The sequence below is a fragment of the Elephas maximus genome, chromosome 6, assembly GCF_024166365.1.
Source record: "Elephas maximus indicus isolate mEleMax1 chromosome 6, mEleMax1 primary haplotype, whole genome shotgun sequence".
Taxonomy (NCBI): domain Eukaryota; kingdom Metazoa; phylum Chordata; class Mammalia; order Proboscidea; family Elephantidae; genus Elephas; species Elephas maximus.
The window spans coordinates 123,669,918-123,686,657 of NC_064824.1; the positions used below are offsets into that span (position 1 = coordinate 123,669,918).

The 16,740-nt window shown below is 40.5% G+C and overlaps 1 protein-coding gene across 4 annotated transcripts in view; it reads right to left on the minus strand.

The window, feature by feature from the left end:
- The window catches only part of FAM124B (family with sequence similarity 124 member B), an 84,572-nt gene that overhangs the window by 15,569 nt on the left and 52,263 nt on the right, over nt 1–16,740 (minus strand). For 3 of the 4 annotated variants that reach the window (XM_049888326.1, XM_049888325.1, XM_049888323.1), the window contains one exon: nt 418–1,160. In XM_049888326.1, the coding sequence (XP_049744283.1) occupies nt 418–1,149 (732 nt within the window). In that variant the 5' untranslated portion in view covers nt 1,150–1,160. Of the gene's footprint in view, nt 1–417; nt 1,161–1,333; nt 1,473–16,740 lie in introns of those variants that run through there. The other variant, XM_049888324.1, reaches the window with a different exon arrangement.

Here is a 16,740-nt window from a genome sequence, read left to right on the forward strand (position 1 = left end):
AACTCTTTGGTCTGATCTGATCTGGTCAGCACTATTAAAGGAAAATCTGATTTAAAAAAAAAGAGTATTGTCTGATACAACTACAAACTACTTGTGTAAGCCACAGCTCCCAGGTTTGAAGTTCCTTATCTGTTAGATGAGGGGGTGTTATTACAGAGACTCTCAATCTAACAATATATCAGAATCATCCAAGAAGCTTTTAATAAGTACCCAGGCTTGAGTTGCCCCCAGAGATTCTGATTGAACTGGCCTGGGGTGTAGGCATGAAATGGGAATTTTTTAAAGCTCCCCTGGAGATTCTTATGTGCAATCAAGTTGAGACCCACTAGATTAAATAATCTCTCAATGTACACCTGAGATGTAAAATTGCACAGTTCTATGTGCTTTTCCAAGTTCCTAAAGACAAAGCAGAAATACCTGCAGCAGAATCTTGTTGCCATCGTAGTCCTGAGTTTGCCACCTGGTGCTGCTAATGGGAATGCAGGGATTAGGCAGAAGAGGCACTAGCTGGCCAATCTCTTGAACTTTGAACTGCAGCACTGAAGACTCTTTGGGGTCCACTGACATCCCAAGGGGCAGCTGCTTCAGGCAGAGCTGCAGAGCAAAGGTCGCGGTGGAGTAAAGCACAAAGAAACAGAAGTTGCTCTTTTGCGAAGTGGCTTCTTTCTGCAAGATCATCTCATAGAGTCGGATGGCGTCCTCGTAGTTGTCAAAACTGCAGTACAACGTCACCCGCAGGATCTCTGTGCCACAGTGCACCTGCCTCACTCCCCACACGGGCATCTGGTTGTCCAGACTGTAGAACTCCTCATTGGCAAGAAGGGAGGGACAGAGTCTCCCGTGGGTGTTCTGGGTAGGGTAGCACTGCCAAGGTGAATGCTGGAGAGAGTCGAGAATGTGAAATATTCGCTCCTCTCCGAGGCTTTCATGCAGGAAGAGCAAAACAGACATCCCTGGGAACCTGGAGCGCTTGGAGTGGTACTTCTCATAGGATTTCACGGGGCTGACCCGCTCTGACACCAGAAAAAGGCGGACCTCTGGGCAAATTCCATCTAAAAGCTGGTCTAGAGTTCGCTGCAGAAGCGAGCCATGCCCAGAGTTGGCAAGGAGATGGACTGTCATGGCCAGGGGCTCCTGTCTCTCACCCATTGTAGACTTGCCTGAGGATGACAAAGAGAGAAAGCGTTGAATGCCCACTGGTCAGTCTTCTGAAATCAACCAAAGAGTGATCATAGCTGTGATTGGTTCTCCCGTGAAGCCTTCAAAAAAACAGCCCACACAAAAAATGTCACTGCACCAGCTACTTAAGAGCAAAGCTCTTCACCAGACTGACCCGTGCTCCTGATTGCTAAGGGACTGAAGAGTTCGGGATCCCACAAGCTCTGGGCACAGCAGCCTCTGCTACACTCGACAGCAGTCGAGTTGATGTCATCTAGTTTCTGCACAATGGAACTGCCTGTGTCTGGCTTTTCCAGGCGTTCCCCGGGGTTTCTGTTTGACCTAAAAACCTATAATCCTGAGAAACACTGGAGAGGGTGGTTCTTACACTCAGTAAAGGAAACGACCAGACAAAAAGGAACATGAGCTGGCTCTGTGAGGCTGATAGCAATCTGTTTAGTTGAAAAGACATCCATTTTATTGACCCACAATGGGTTCTGATTTCCTACTTACATCGCCTGGTGTTTACAGTAGCTGGCCAGGACACCTGAATACAATGACTCCTTTAAAACAATTGCCTTGCTCTTTCTCAAAACTTGTCCCCTTGCCAGGTTTTTTCCCCCTCCTTTGTCTTTTGTTTTATTTTGGTTTTGAATATTTTATGCCAGGGCATTGAAGAGAAGATATTTTAGCTAAATAACTTTGACTGTTCACTAAAAATTTACTGTACTGCAAAGTCCTGTTGTTGTTAGGTGTCATGGAGTCAATTTTCGACTTATAGTGATCCCATATGACAGACTACAATTGCCCCATAGGGTTTTCTTGGCTGTAATCTTTACAGAAGCAGATCACCAAGACTTTCTCCCACGGAGCTGCTGGATGGGTTTGAACTGCCAGACCCTTCAGTTAGCAGCCAAGGGCTTAAATTTTGCACCACTAGGGCAAAGTGCTAGTGGACTAAAAGGATGCTGAGAAACTAAGTTTTTGATTTCTAACTAAGTGCTCTTTATCCATGCAAAGTCTTTATTAAGAGAGAACTTTCCAACGTTAATAATAATATCAACAACAATAACTGCTGATATCTATTGAGGACCTACTGTGTCCTGTAGGGTCGCTGTAAGTCAGAATCAACTCAACAGCAACAGGTTTGGTTTGGTTTATTGAGTGTCTACTACATATAAGGCAGAAACTGTTCTAAAACTTTATATGAATTTATTTTATCCTCCAGCAAAGCAGTGAAGAAAAGATTTGTTGTTGTGTGCCATCTAGTCTATTTGGACTCATAGTGGCCCTATAGGACAGGGTAGATTTGCCCATAGGGTTTCCTAGGCTGTAATTTTTACAGGAGCAGATCACCAGGTCTTTTTTCCCTTGGAACCACTGGTGGATTTGAACAGCCAATTTTTCAGTTAGTAGCTGAGCGCTTTACCATTGCACCACCAGGGCTCCTCAAAGAAGAGACTATTCCTCTCTAATTACTGATGAGAAAACTGAGGCACAGAAAAGGTAAGTAATTTGCCTAAGGTCTCACAGCTAAAAAGCGGCTGAGTGAATGTATGATGAACCCAGGAACTTTGAAGTCCTGTTGTGAACTGTGGAGTTGAACTGCCTCTCTAGGGCCAGAAAGCCCTAGCCTGGCTTTTCTTTTTAAGAATAACGATGCCAATGTTGGCATCTCCTATCTGATGGGGAGATGAGGGGCAGAGGAGGTCAGAAGCTGGCGGAATGTATACGAAAAGAGAGAGTGGAGGCAAGGAGCAGGCTGTCTCATTAGGGAGAGAGCAATTAGGAGTATATAGCAAGGTGTACATAAATTTTTGTATGAGAGACTGACTTGATTTGTAAACTCACGTAAAGCACAATAAAAATTAAAAAAAAAAAAACTAATGATGCCAAAGCTAGCGCTAGTTGAGACCACGTATTTACCAGAGGCTCTGTGGTGAGCAGTTGAATTTTAAATTGAACAATCTTCACCAAAAATGTCTTTAAGTTCTAAACTCTGCCTATAACATGTTAATATGCCCTAAACATCAATTCGAAAACCATTTAGTATTCTGATAGTTGTGATCCTAAAAAGGTGTGAACAAGCACATTTTTCTAAACATAATTCTTCTTAAAATAGGCAATTCATTACTTAACCGAACAGTGCGACTCTATTTTTTATAAACTAAAAAACACTTTTTTGATTAAAAAAAATTTGTTGATTTGGACTCATCCTGACCCCATGTGGCAGAGTAGAACTGTCCCATAGGGTTTCCTAGGCTGTAATCTTTTTTGAAGCAGATCACCAGGTCTTTCTCCCTTGGAGCTGCTGGGTGGGTTCCAGGCACCAACCGTTTGGTTAGCAGCTGAACTCTTAACCGTTTTGTCACCAGGGCTTCCTATAACTTTTATTTAATATGTGTGAATTTCCTTAATAGTATAATAGCCAAATTTAAAGCCAAATATTATTTTCCATGAAAAGGAATCATTTCTATTCAGATTTACTTTTTAAATCTAACCTGCCATTCTAGTCATTTCAGCCTCATAATTCCTCTGCATTTTGCATTAGAAAAACAAATAAATACAGTTTATAGATAAACTATTTTTTTTATATTACCATCAGGGACTCAATAATTAAATACATTTTGCTTAAACTTTTCAAAAATCATTACAGTCATTTTTCTAAAAGACATTACAGCTCTCACATCATTTTTTTGTTTTTTATTGTTTTTAACTCATCTTAATTCATATCACACGTTGGCATTTGAAGGGACTAACTTACTCATCCCTCTCCTTTCTCCTTTCTTTCCACTTAGAGAGCTGGCTGTACTCTGGCAATTTAGACAAAGCCATGGTTTTTTTTTATGGTTTTTGAAACAGCCTTTGCAATTCTGGAAATAACTCTAAAAATTTGACGAGAAAAATTATACCCTTGAGACAAAGATATCAAATCACAGCATTTTGTGCAAGACAACTGAAGAGGACTTAAGCAAGTCCTTGTATAAGAAAAGGCTTTGCTTCTTGATGTCGTTATTAATCTTCCATGAAATTCTGAAATGTATTTTTTCTTCTCAGCATTGTCACTTCTGTCAGGATTGAAAGATTTCATTAATTTGAAGGCAGCCAAAACATCAAGGAATAGAGGGAGAGGGAGTACCACCAACCTTGTTTCTGACTGGCTGCCTCTGCAATTATTTCTCCACGAACAAGCTGAAATATTGACCCTCTAGCTGCTTCCAGTCCCTGTCACTCCTGTCCACCTGCCACAACAGCCAGATTCTCAGCCATGGGCCATGGGCTTTTTATTTTTGCACGCTGCTTCTGTTGAATGCATAAATGAAAATGCTCACAGAAGTCAGCAGCTTTGACTCCCAGTGTCTACAAAGATGATACTTGATTTTCTACTTTATTTTTCTTAAACTTCGCAAAGGTGCCAAGGTATTAGCTGTCAGGCACCAGCTCCCGAGCGGCAGCCAGTTGGCCATCTCCTCATGGCAAAGCGGAGGAGTTGGTGACAGGTAGTGCAAGCAGTCTAAGAAATCAGCCAGTTATAAGGATTTGGTAGAACCTGTAGGAGCCCTTAGGGACTTGTCCCTGCAGCAAGTCTCAAAAATACGGTGGGCTATGTTAAAACCCTGAGACCCTCCAACTCCTGTCCCAAGAAATCTTTGACAAAGAGTTTCTTTCTCCCTTTAATTTATAAAATCTGTTTATTTCTCCAACATATTGAGAACCAAGCACTGTGGCAGGCACAGAGTAGGTAATCACCATGTCCCCACTTTGGAGAAACACCTTAAATGATGTCATCTGTGCTGGGCTCAAGGTCACTGCCAGGATGCCATGGGAACCCCTAGGAGAAGCCATGGACCTAGAGAAGAGGGCCAAGGAAGGCACTAGGTAGAGGAATTCTACTTGAACTAGTGAAAAGAGAGACAGAATGAGCCAGGGGGGTGAGGTGACTAGGTGTAGGGAGGGGGATGGATTCCAGACAGAGGAAGCTGATGGGGAAAGGCAGATGGAGAAGGGTACAAGGAACCTGACCCACTGGCAGAACGGCAAGCAGTTTAAGATAGCTGGAGGGTGGGGACAAAAAAAAAAAAAACATCGAGTTGATTCCAACTCATAACAATTCTATAGGACAGAGTAGAACTGCCCCATAAGGCTTCTAAGGAGGAGCTCGTGGATTCAAACTCCCCACCTTTTGGATAGCAACCGAACACTTAACCACTGTGCCACCAGGGCTCCAGGACAAGGAAAGGGGTGGTAAAATTCTGGAAAGCCAGGGGTCCTGATCAGGAAGGGCCTCTTATGTCATGGCAAAGGGTTTGGATTTTATTCTACTGTGAAAATAACCACAGAAGGGTTGGCTTGAAAAAGGGAACTAACTCATTGAGGAAGACAAGGACAGGAGAGATATATGGCAAGTCAATAGACAGGCGTGTCAGCTGGTTGAGTAAGGACATAAAGCTGCAGTGACTGGCCCAGGAAGCCCCCCAGGACAGTACTTGACAAGTGTCTGATGAGGCTGCCAATCACCAAATAAGGGATGCTGGAGAAAGGCAGCAATGGGGTGAGGGTGATGTTGCATATAAATGTTTGTGGGACATACAAGTGGAGATGTCCAGTAGACAATTAGCATACAGCTTAGAGGAGAACTACAGACCAGAGAATACAGATTGAGGAACCACTGGTATTTAGGTAAATATGGGAATGGATGTGAAGAAGGAAGAGAGTAGACTCTGGGAGTACGAAGTGTAAGGAGCAAGCAAAGTTTAAGTGGAGAATGGAGTGTGTCTTTCTAACCTGTGTGGGTGCTGTGTCTCAGGTTACAAGAATTTCAGTTCAGTCCATTGCTTGGGCAGACAATGTCATGCAGTGAATCACAATTACGCTTGTGATGCACTCTACCCTACCTTCTCAATTAACTCAAAAGAAACAGCTATCACCAAGCAGATTTCAAAGCCATTCAAGCCTTTGTTTTCTTTAGTCCTCAAACAACCTGAACTCTGGTTCTTTGACTGATACTCTATTGCTAACCAGGGGCTAGGTATTATGGAACTTGAGGCAATAACTGGAGAAAAGCAACTGAGAAGTTGCTGTCTTTGGCTACCCCACGTGCATCAGAGTAGAACTGTGCTCCACAGGGTTTTCAATGTCTGATTTTTCAAGTCACCTCTGGGTGGACTTGAACCTTCAACCTTTCAGTTAGCACCCAAGTGCATTAATTGATGGTGCCACCCAGGGACTCAACAAGGGACCACGTCGTACTTTCTTCTTATACCCTGACAGCAGCCTATCATTTAGTACCTGCAGACCCATTAAAAAAAAAAAAAACATTGCCATCAAGTCAATTCTGACTCATAGCAACCCTATAGGACAGAGTAGAACTGCCCCATAGAGTTTCCAAGGAGGACCTGGTGGATTTGAACTCCTGACCTTTTGGTTAGCAGCTGTATCACGTAACCACTATGACACCAGGGTTTCCAGTACCTTCTTACTAAATAGACACGTAGTCAATGAATGAGTCTTCGCCTCTCTTTCATTCTTCCACAATAAGGGATACGAGTCCTGGAGAGGTTAAGGAATACTCCCAAAGTCATACAGCCAGTTCGTGGCAGAACCAGGGTTTCTGGGTTTTAGACTCTGCTTGCCTCACCACTCCTAGAGGTAACAATGCATAACAGCTGTAGCTATTCAAGGATGAGCCATTTAAGTTCAGGACACACAGCCAACACATACAAACGAAAAAGAAAAATACGAGAAGTGGTGATTAATCCCATAAGCACATTGGTCATGTCCCATGCTCTAGGCACCTCTGGTTAAAGTGCACTTCTCCTATCCTAGGCATTCCTGTCCCAATGCCGTCTGACTCACCTTTTCACATACCAGGTCTTTTACACACACACACACACACGCTCGTGTTCATGCACTTACATGCACACGCATGCACACACACAGGTACTCACATACACACTCACACACGCCCTAAAGGCCTATACCCTTGGGTCGAAGCTCCCGGCTTCTCAGGGAAGTTTTGGCACTAACAGCAGCAGGCAAACAATGGAGGCCTGTGCACTCCCATCGCATCTGAGCTTCTACCAGGGCAGAGGTGGGGAGAGAGGAAATGGCCACAGCAAGTTCTCTGTCCAAGCTGATGTGGTTCTTAGCTGGAAGCTTCTCTCCTGGTTCCCCAGAGGATACCCCCCCGCTCAACCCAAACAATGCTATCAGGCTCCTATTAAACTGCCATCTGTTTCCCCTTTTTCCAGGACAATGCATCCCCATAGCAGCCTGTGAGCTGATACCCTGCATTTTCACAGGTGCAAACAAAGAAGGAGCGTTTCCTCCTGACTCTTTGTTGTAGTCTTCTGCAGTAACATCGTTTCCCATGCTCTGACCAGCTCCTTAGTCATAGAACAAGGCAGAGAAGTTAGAGTGGTACAAGCTGTGAGCCAGAAGCCCTGTCACTCTACCTGGCTCTGCTGCTCGACTGGCAATGACCTTAGACTCTGAATCCCTTGGCTCTCATTTCACCATCCACTGAAGACAAAAAAGTAGCAATGACAATCATTGATCTGACTCTCCCATAAAGTTAACGGAGAGGATCAAACGAGCTGATACACCCAGAGGGCCTTCTAAGCTCTCAAGTGCTGTGCTGGTGTACTCATCCCAACATGAAAGGTTTAATATCTAATATTGTTTTACCTCCAAAATAAAATCCAGTAAATGCAGTAGGGAAATGGATAAATTATTGTACATTATCTTAAAGGAATATTATGCAGCTGTGAAAAAATTAATGAAACAACTTTGAACTAGATTTCACACTCTCTAATAAGACTGACTCATACTCATATAGGGTCACTATGAGTCAGAATCGACTCGATGGCACTGGGTTTTTTTTTTTTTTTTTTTTAGTAAGGCTGAAGATGCAAATAACGTACATCTCAGCTCTTCCCTCCCTGGTATAATTCTTTCACATGTGTACAAAAAAAGGCAGGCTCAAGAATGTTGTAGTCAAATCGAAATAACAAAAAAAAAAAAAAAAAGGAAGCCACCTAAAAGCCCATCAGTAGAAACACGGATGGTTAATTATACCCTATTCTTGCAGTATATTTGAAGTCAAGGGACATTGTCTTAGTCATCTAGTACTGCTGTAACAGAAATACCACAAGTGGATGGCTTTAACAAAGAGAAGTTTATTTTCTCACAGTAATGTAGGCTAAAAGTCCAAATTCAAGGCATCAACTCCAGGGCAAGACTCTCTCTCTGTCGCCCTTCTCTTCAATGTTCCACCAGACTAAGAGCTTCTTTGTGCAGGGACCCCAGGTCCAAAGGACACGCTCTGCTCCCAGCATTGCTTTCTTGGTGTATGAGGTCCCCCTGTCTCTCTGCTTGCTTCTTTCTTTTATATCTCAAGAGATTACCTCAAGACACAATCTAATCTTATAGGATGAGTCCTGCCTCACTGACACAACTGCTGCCCATCCTCCATCATTAACATCACAGAGGCAGAATTCACAGGATTCAAAACATATAGGAAAATCACACAGTACCGGGAATCACGGCCCAGCCCAAGTGATACACACATTTTTAGGGGGACATAATTCTATCCATGACAGACATGAATGAACTTTAGCTACTCCTATCATTTTGTATGAATCTCACAAACATAACGCTGAGTGAAAAAAAAGCAAGGTGCAGAAAACGCATACTAAAATAATACTGTTTAAATAAAATTTAGGAAGTATGCAAAGACCCTCTATTGTTATAGAAATAAACCTATGTAGTGAAATAATTTTTTAAAATGTGGGGAAATAATAAACACAAAATTTGAGATGGTGGGGGAAATGTGATAAATTTATTGATCATCTTCATTTATTAAGTTGGGAGACGGGTACATGAATGCTCATTGTGTTATTTTTTAGACTTTTCTGAAGAATTACATAATCATTTTCATGTGGTAGATCTATCATGTACAGACATAGAAAGACAGCACCACTATAGTGTTAAATAAAGCAAAGCAAATATAGCATACGATTATGTTTTACTATAAGAACTCAATGTATACATACATACTTGTGTGTTTGTATGTATGAAGGAGCCCTGGTGGCATGGTGGTTAAGCACTCGGCTAGAAAGTTTGGCAGTTGGAACCCACCAGCTCCTCTGTGGAGAAAGATGTGGCAGTCTACTTCCATAAAGATTTACAACCTTGGAAATCCTATGGGGCAGTTCTACTCTTCCTATAGGGTCCCTGTGAGTCAGAATTGACTTGATGGTAACAGGTTTGGGTTTTTTGGTTTATGTGTGTGTGGAGTCCCTGGGTGGTGCAAATGATTAACACACTCAGCTACTAACCAAAAAGTTAGAGGTCTGAGTCAACCCAGAGGTGCCTCGGAATAAAGGCCTGGCAATCTACTTCTGAAAAACTCAGCCATTGAAAATTCCATGGAGTGCAGCTCTATTCTGACATGCATGGGGTTGTTATGAGTTGGAGTTGACTCAATAACAACTGGTAATATGTGTGTATGATTGGTAAACACAGAAAAAAAGTCTGGAAGGATACAAGTGAAGCTTCTATCAATAGTGTATCAATACACAAATTGGACTGAACAATGAGTTGGAGAGAGATGCTGATGAGGAGTGAGCTACTTGCATCAGGTGGACACTTGAGACTGTGTTGGCACCTCCTGCCTGAAGGGGAGATGGGAGGGTAGAGGGGGTTAGAAACTGGCAAAATGGTCATGAAAGGAGAGACTGGAAGGAGGGAGCGGGCTGACTTATTAGGGCGAGAGTAAGTGGGAGTATGTATTAAGGTGTATATAAGTTTATATGTGAGAGGCTGACTTGATTTGTAAGCTTTCACTTAAAGCACAATAAAAATTATTTTGAAAAAAGAGTGTGTCAATAGTGGATGCATCTGGGAGATGGGATTATAGAATATAGGAGAAGTTTTGTTTATATATTTCTGCATTAGTAGTATTTATTATAAATACCATGTATTGTTTTTGTAATTAAAAAAATAATATATGAATCAATTCATTACAACCTTCTAATCCACTCTTTTAACAAATATGCATTAAGCACCTAAGACAATCAGCAAAAACAAGGGAAACTCTTTTAGTCAGATGGAACGACACAACAACTGCAACAATGGGCTCAAATATACCTACAATCATGAGGATGGCACAGGATCAGGTAATGTTTTGTTTTGTTTTGTTATACACAAGGTCTCTATGAGTTAGAACTCAAGTAGAACTAACAACTATGTATTTCAGGCACTGAGTCAGACACTGGGGATACCATGATTTACTTAAGTTGATACTACTCTGATTCTCATACAGCTTATATTCTAGTGGAAGAGGTAGACATTGATTAAATAATCGCACAATTAAATGTAAAACAGCACCTGTCCTATATGCTACAGACCAGTGTTGCATAGGAGTTAACCTGTTCAGGAAGGTCAGATAGCCAACTCAGCAGAAGGAAGCTTAAGCTGAGATCTCAAAAGGAACGGGAGTTAACTAGGAGAAGTGGGAAGGGAAGGACATTGTAGAAGAAGAGTCTGTACAAACGTCCTGTGACAGGAGTGGACATAGTAGAAGGAAGAACTGGCTTACCTAAGATAAGAAATAACACAACAAGAGCAGGTTTGGCTGGGGTATGGTGGGAATGGGGTGAGGAGATCACAGTTTTTGATGTCCTACCCTCTAGAAAAATGTGAGAATCCTCCTAGTAATCCAGAGAAGAAGCAAATTCAATCACTGAACAGATGACAAGAATAATTGCTAACACTTATTAAGCACTTATTTTGTGTCTAGCACTGTTTTAAGCACTGACATGTACTAATTTAAACCTCACGACAATCTTATGAGGTAGGTATTGTCATTATTCCCATTTCACAGATGAGAAAACTGAGGAACAGATAAAAAAAATGGGAGTATAAAGTTTTCAGTCATCTGCGAAAGGATATCTATCCAAGATGCTCATCAAACCCCATTTAAGATTGATCCAAAAAGAAAAACACCAAGACATATTATAATCAAACTTGCCAAAACCAAAGATAAAGAGAAAATTTTAAAAGCAGCCAGGGAGAAAAGAAAGGTTTCCTTCAAGGGAGAATCAATAAGTTCAGACTACTCAGCAGAAACCATGAAGGCAAGAAGGGAATGGGACGACATATACAGAGCACGGAAGGAGAAAAACTGCCAGCCAAGGATCATATATCCAGCAAAACTCTCTGAAATATGAAGGCGAAATTAAGATATTTACAGATAAACACAAGTTTAGAGAACTTGCAAAAACCAAAGCTACAAGAAATACTAAAGGATATTGTTTGGTCAGAAAACCAGTAATATCAGATACCAGCACAACACAAGGTCACAAAACAGAACATCCTGATATCAACTCAAATAGGGAAATCACAAAAACAAATTAAGATTAATTTAAAAAAAAATGCTCATAACAGGGAATCACTGAAGTCAATATGTAAAAGATCACAATAATCAAAAAGAGGGACTAAATACAGGTGGCATAGAACTGCCATATGGAGAGTGATACAAGGCAATATAGAACAATACAAGTTAGGTTTTTACTTAGAAAAATAGGGGTAAATATTAACGTAACCACAAAGAGGTATAACAACTCCATAACTCAAGATAAAAGCCAAGAAAAACTTAACGACTCAACAAACATAAAGTCAAACACTAAGAAAATGAGGATCTCACAATTTACTAAGAAAAACGTCTCAGTACAAGAAAGTATGTGGACAAATGAAATTGTCAACAACACACATAAAAAGGCATCAAAATGACAACACTAAAAACTTATTTATCCATAATTACGCTGAACGTAAATGGACTAAATGCATCAATAAAGAGACAGAGAGTCTCGGACTGGATAAAGAAACACGATCCCTCTATATGCTGCCTACAAGAGACACACCTTAGACTTAGAGACACAAACAAACTAAAACTCAAAGGATGGAAAAAAATATATCAAGCAAACAATAAGCAAAAAAGAAGAGGACTACCAATATTAATTTCTGACAAAATAGACTTTAGACTTAAATCCACCACAAAGGATAAAGAAGGACACTACATAATGATAAAAGGGACAATTGATCAGGAAGACATAACCATATGAAATATTTATGCACCCAATGACGGGGCTGCAAGAAACATAAATCAAATTTTAACAGAACTGAAAAGTGAGATAGACACCTCCACAATTATAGTAGGAAACTTCAACACACCACTTTTGGAGAAGGACAGGACATCCAGTAAGAAGCCCAATAGCGACACGGAAGACCTAATTACTACAATCAACCAACTTGACCTCATTGACTTATACAGAACTCTCCACCCAACTGCTGCAAAGTATACTTTTTTTTCTAGCGCACATGGAACATTCTCTAGAATAGACCACATATTAGGTCATAAAACAAACCTTTGCAGAATCCAAAACATCAAAATATTACCAAGCATCTTCTCAGACCACAAGGCAATAAAACTAGAAATCAATAACAGAAAAACTAGGGAAAAGAAATCAAATACTTGGAAAATGAACAATACCCTCCTGAAAAAAGACTGGGTTATAGAAGACATCAAGGAGGGAATAAGGAAATTCATAGAATGCAATGAGAATGAAAATACTTCCTATCAAAACCTCTGGGACACAGCAAAAGCAGTGCTCAGAGGCCAATTTATATCAATAAATGCACACAACAAAAAGAAGAAAGAGCCAAAACCAAAGAACTGTCCCTACAACTTGAACAAATAGAAAGTGAGCAACAAAAGAATCCATCAGGCACCAGAAGAAAACAAATAATAAAAATTAGAGCTGAACTAAATGAATTACAGAACAGAAAAACAATTGAAAGAATTAACAAAGCCAAAAGCTGGTTCTTTGAAAAAATTAACAAAATTGAGAAACCATTGGCTAGACTGACTAAAGAAATATAGGAAACAAATAACCCGAATAAGAAACAAGAAGGACCACATCACAACAGAACCAAATGAAATTAAAAGAATCATTTCAGATTATTACAAAAAATTGTACTCCGACAAATTTGAAAACCTAGAAGAAATGGATGAATTCCTGGAAAAACACTACCTACCTAAACTAACACATTCAAAAGCAGAACAACTAAATAGACCCATAACAAAAAAAGAGATTGAAACGGTAATCAAAAAATTCCCAACAAAAAAAAGCCATGGCCCGGACGGCTTCACTGCAGAGTTCTACCAAACTTTCAGAGAAGAGTTAACACCACTACTACTAAAGGTATTTCAAAGCATAGAAAATGACGGAATACTACCCAACTCATTCTATGAAGCCACCATCTCCCTGATACCAAAACCAGGTAAAGACATTACAAAAAAAGAAAATTACAGACCTATATCCCTCATTTTTTTTATCCCTCATGAACATAGATGCAAAAATCCTCAAAAAAATTCTAGCCAATAGAATTCAACAACATATCAAAAAAATAATTCAACACGATCAAGTGGGATTTATACCAGGTATGCAAGGCTGGTTTAATATCAGAAAAACCATTAATATAATCCACCACATAAATAAAACAAAAGACAAAAACCACATGATCTTACCAATTGATGCAGAAAAGGCATTTGACAAAGTCCAACACCCATTTATGATAAAATAGGAATTGGAGGAAAATTCCTCAACATAATAAAGGGCATCTATGCAAAGCCAACAGCCAATATCACTCTAAATGAAGAGAACCTGAAAGCATTTCCCTTGAGAACGGGAACCAGACAAGGATGCCCTTTATCACCACTCTTATTCAACATTGTGCTAGAAGTCCTAGCCAGGGCAATTAGGCTAGACAAAGTAATAAAGGACATCCGGATTGGCAAGGAGGAAGTAAAATTATCTCTATTTGCAGATGACATGATCTTATACACAGAAAACCCTAAGGAATCCTCCAGAAACCTACTGAAACTAATAGAAGAGTTTGGCAGAGTCTCAGGTTATAAGATAAACATACAAAAATCACTTGGATTCCTCTACATCAATAAAAAGAACATCGAAGAGGAAATAACCAAGTCAATACCATTCACAGTAGCCCCTAAGAAGATAAAATACTTAGGAATAAATCTTACCAAGGATGTAAAAGACCTATACAAAGAAAACTACAAAGCTCTACTACAAGAAATTCAAAAGGACATACTTAAGTGGAAAAACATACCTTGCTCATGGATAGGAAGACTTAACATAGTAAAAATGTCTATTCTACCAAAAGCCATCTATACATACAATGCACTTCCGATCCAAATTCCAATGTCATTTTTTAAGGTGATGGAGAAACAAATCACCAGCTTCATATGGAAGGGAAAGAAGCCTCGGATAAGCAGAGCATTACTGAAAAAGAAGAAGAAAATGGGAGGCCTCACTCTACCTGATTTCAGAAGCTATTATACAGCCACAGTAGTCAAAACAGCCTGGTATTGGTACAACAACAGGCACATAGACCAGTGGAACAGAATTGAGAACCCAGATATAAATCCATCCATGTATGAGCAGCTGATATTTGACAAAGGCCCAGTGTCAGTTAATTGAGGAAGAGATAGTCTTTTTAACAAATGGTACTGGCATAACTTGATATCCATTTGCAAAAAAATGAAACAGGACCCATACCTCACACCAAGCACAAAAACTAACTCCAAGTGGATCAAAGACCTAAACATAAAGACTAAAACGATAAAGATCATGGAAGAAAAAATAGGGACAACGTTAGGAGCCCTAATACAAGACATAAACAGAATACAAAACATTATGAAAAATGACGAAGAGAAACCAGATAACTGGGAGCTCCTAAAAATCAAACACCTATGCTCATCTAAAGACTTCACCAAAAGAGTAAAAAGACCACCTACAGACTGGGAAAGAATTTTCAGCTATGACATCTCAGACCAGTGCCTGATCTCTAAAATCTATATGATTCTGTCAAAACTCAACAACAAAAAGACAAACAACCCAATCAAGAAGTGGGCAAAGGATATGAACACACACTTCACTAAAGAAGATATTCAGGCAGCTAACAGATACATGAGAAAATGCTCTCGATCATTAGCCATTAGAGAAATGCAAATTAAAACTATGATGAGATTCCATCTCACTCCAACAAGGCTGGCATTAATCCAAAAAACACAAAATAATAAATGTTGGAGAGGCTGTGGAGAGATTGGAACTCTTATACACTGCTGGTGGGAATGTAAAATGGTACAACCACTTTGGAAATCTATTTGGCGTTATCTTAAACAGTTAGAAATAGAACTACCATACAACCCAGAAATCCCACTCCTCGGAATATACCCTAGAGAAATAAGAGCCTTCACACAAATAGATATATGCACACCCATGTTTATTGCAGCTCTGTTTACAATAGCACAAAGCTGGAAGCAACCAAGGTGTCCATCAACGGATGAATGGTTAAATAAATTGTGGTATATTCACACAATGGAATACTATGCATCAATAAAGAACAGTGACGAATCTGTGAAACACTTCATAACATGGAGGAACCTGGAAGGCATTATGCTGAGCGAAATTAGTTGCAAAAGGACAAATATTGTATAAGACCACTATTATAAGATCTTGAGAAATAGTATAATCTGTGAAGAACACATACTTTTGTGGTTACGGAGGGGGGAGGGAGGGAGCGTGGGAGAGGGTTTTTTACCGATTAATTAGTAGCTAAGAACTGCTTTACGTGACGGCAAGGACAATACTCAATACATGGAAGGTCAGCTCAACTGGACTGGACCAAAAGCAAAGAAGTTTCCGGGATAAACTGAATTCTTCAAAGGTCAGCGGAGCAAGGGCGGGGGTTTGGGGACCATGGTTTAAGGGGACTTCTAAGTCAATTGGCAAAATAATTCCATTATGAAAACATTCTGCATCCCACTTTGAAATGTGGCATCTGGGGTCTTAAATGGTAACAAGCGGCCAACTAAGATGCATCAGTTGGTCTCAACCCACCTGGAGCAAAGGAGAATGAAGAACACCAAGGTCACACGACAACTAAGAGCCCAAGAGACAGAAAGGGCCACATGAAACAGAGACCTACATCATCCTGAGACCAGAAGAACTAGTTGGTGCCCGGCCACAATCGATGACTGCCCTGACAGGGAGCACAACAGAGAACCCCTGAGGGAGCAGGAGATCAGTGGGATGCAGACCCCAAATTCTCACAAAAAGACCATACTTAATGGTCTGACTGAGACTAGAGGAATCCCGGTGGTCATGGTCCCCAAACCTTCTGTTGGCACAGGACAGGAACCATCCCCAAAGACAACTCATCAGACATGAAAGGGACTGAACAGTGGGTAGGAGAGAGATGCTGATGAAGAGTGAGCTAATTATATCAGGTGGACACTTGAGACTGTGTTGGCATCTCCTGTCTGGAGAGGGGATGGGAGGATAGAGAGAGTTGGAAGCTGGCAAAATTGTCACGAAAGGAGAGACTGGAAGGGCTGACTCATTAGGGGGAGAGCAAGTGGGAGTAAGGAGTAAGATGTATATAAACTTATATGTGACAGACTGACTTGATTTGTAAACGTTCACTTGAAGCTCA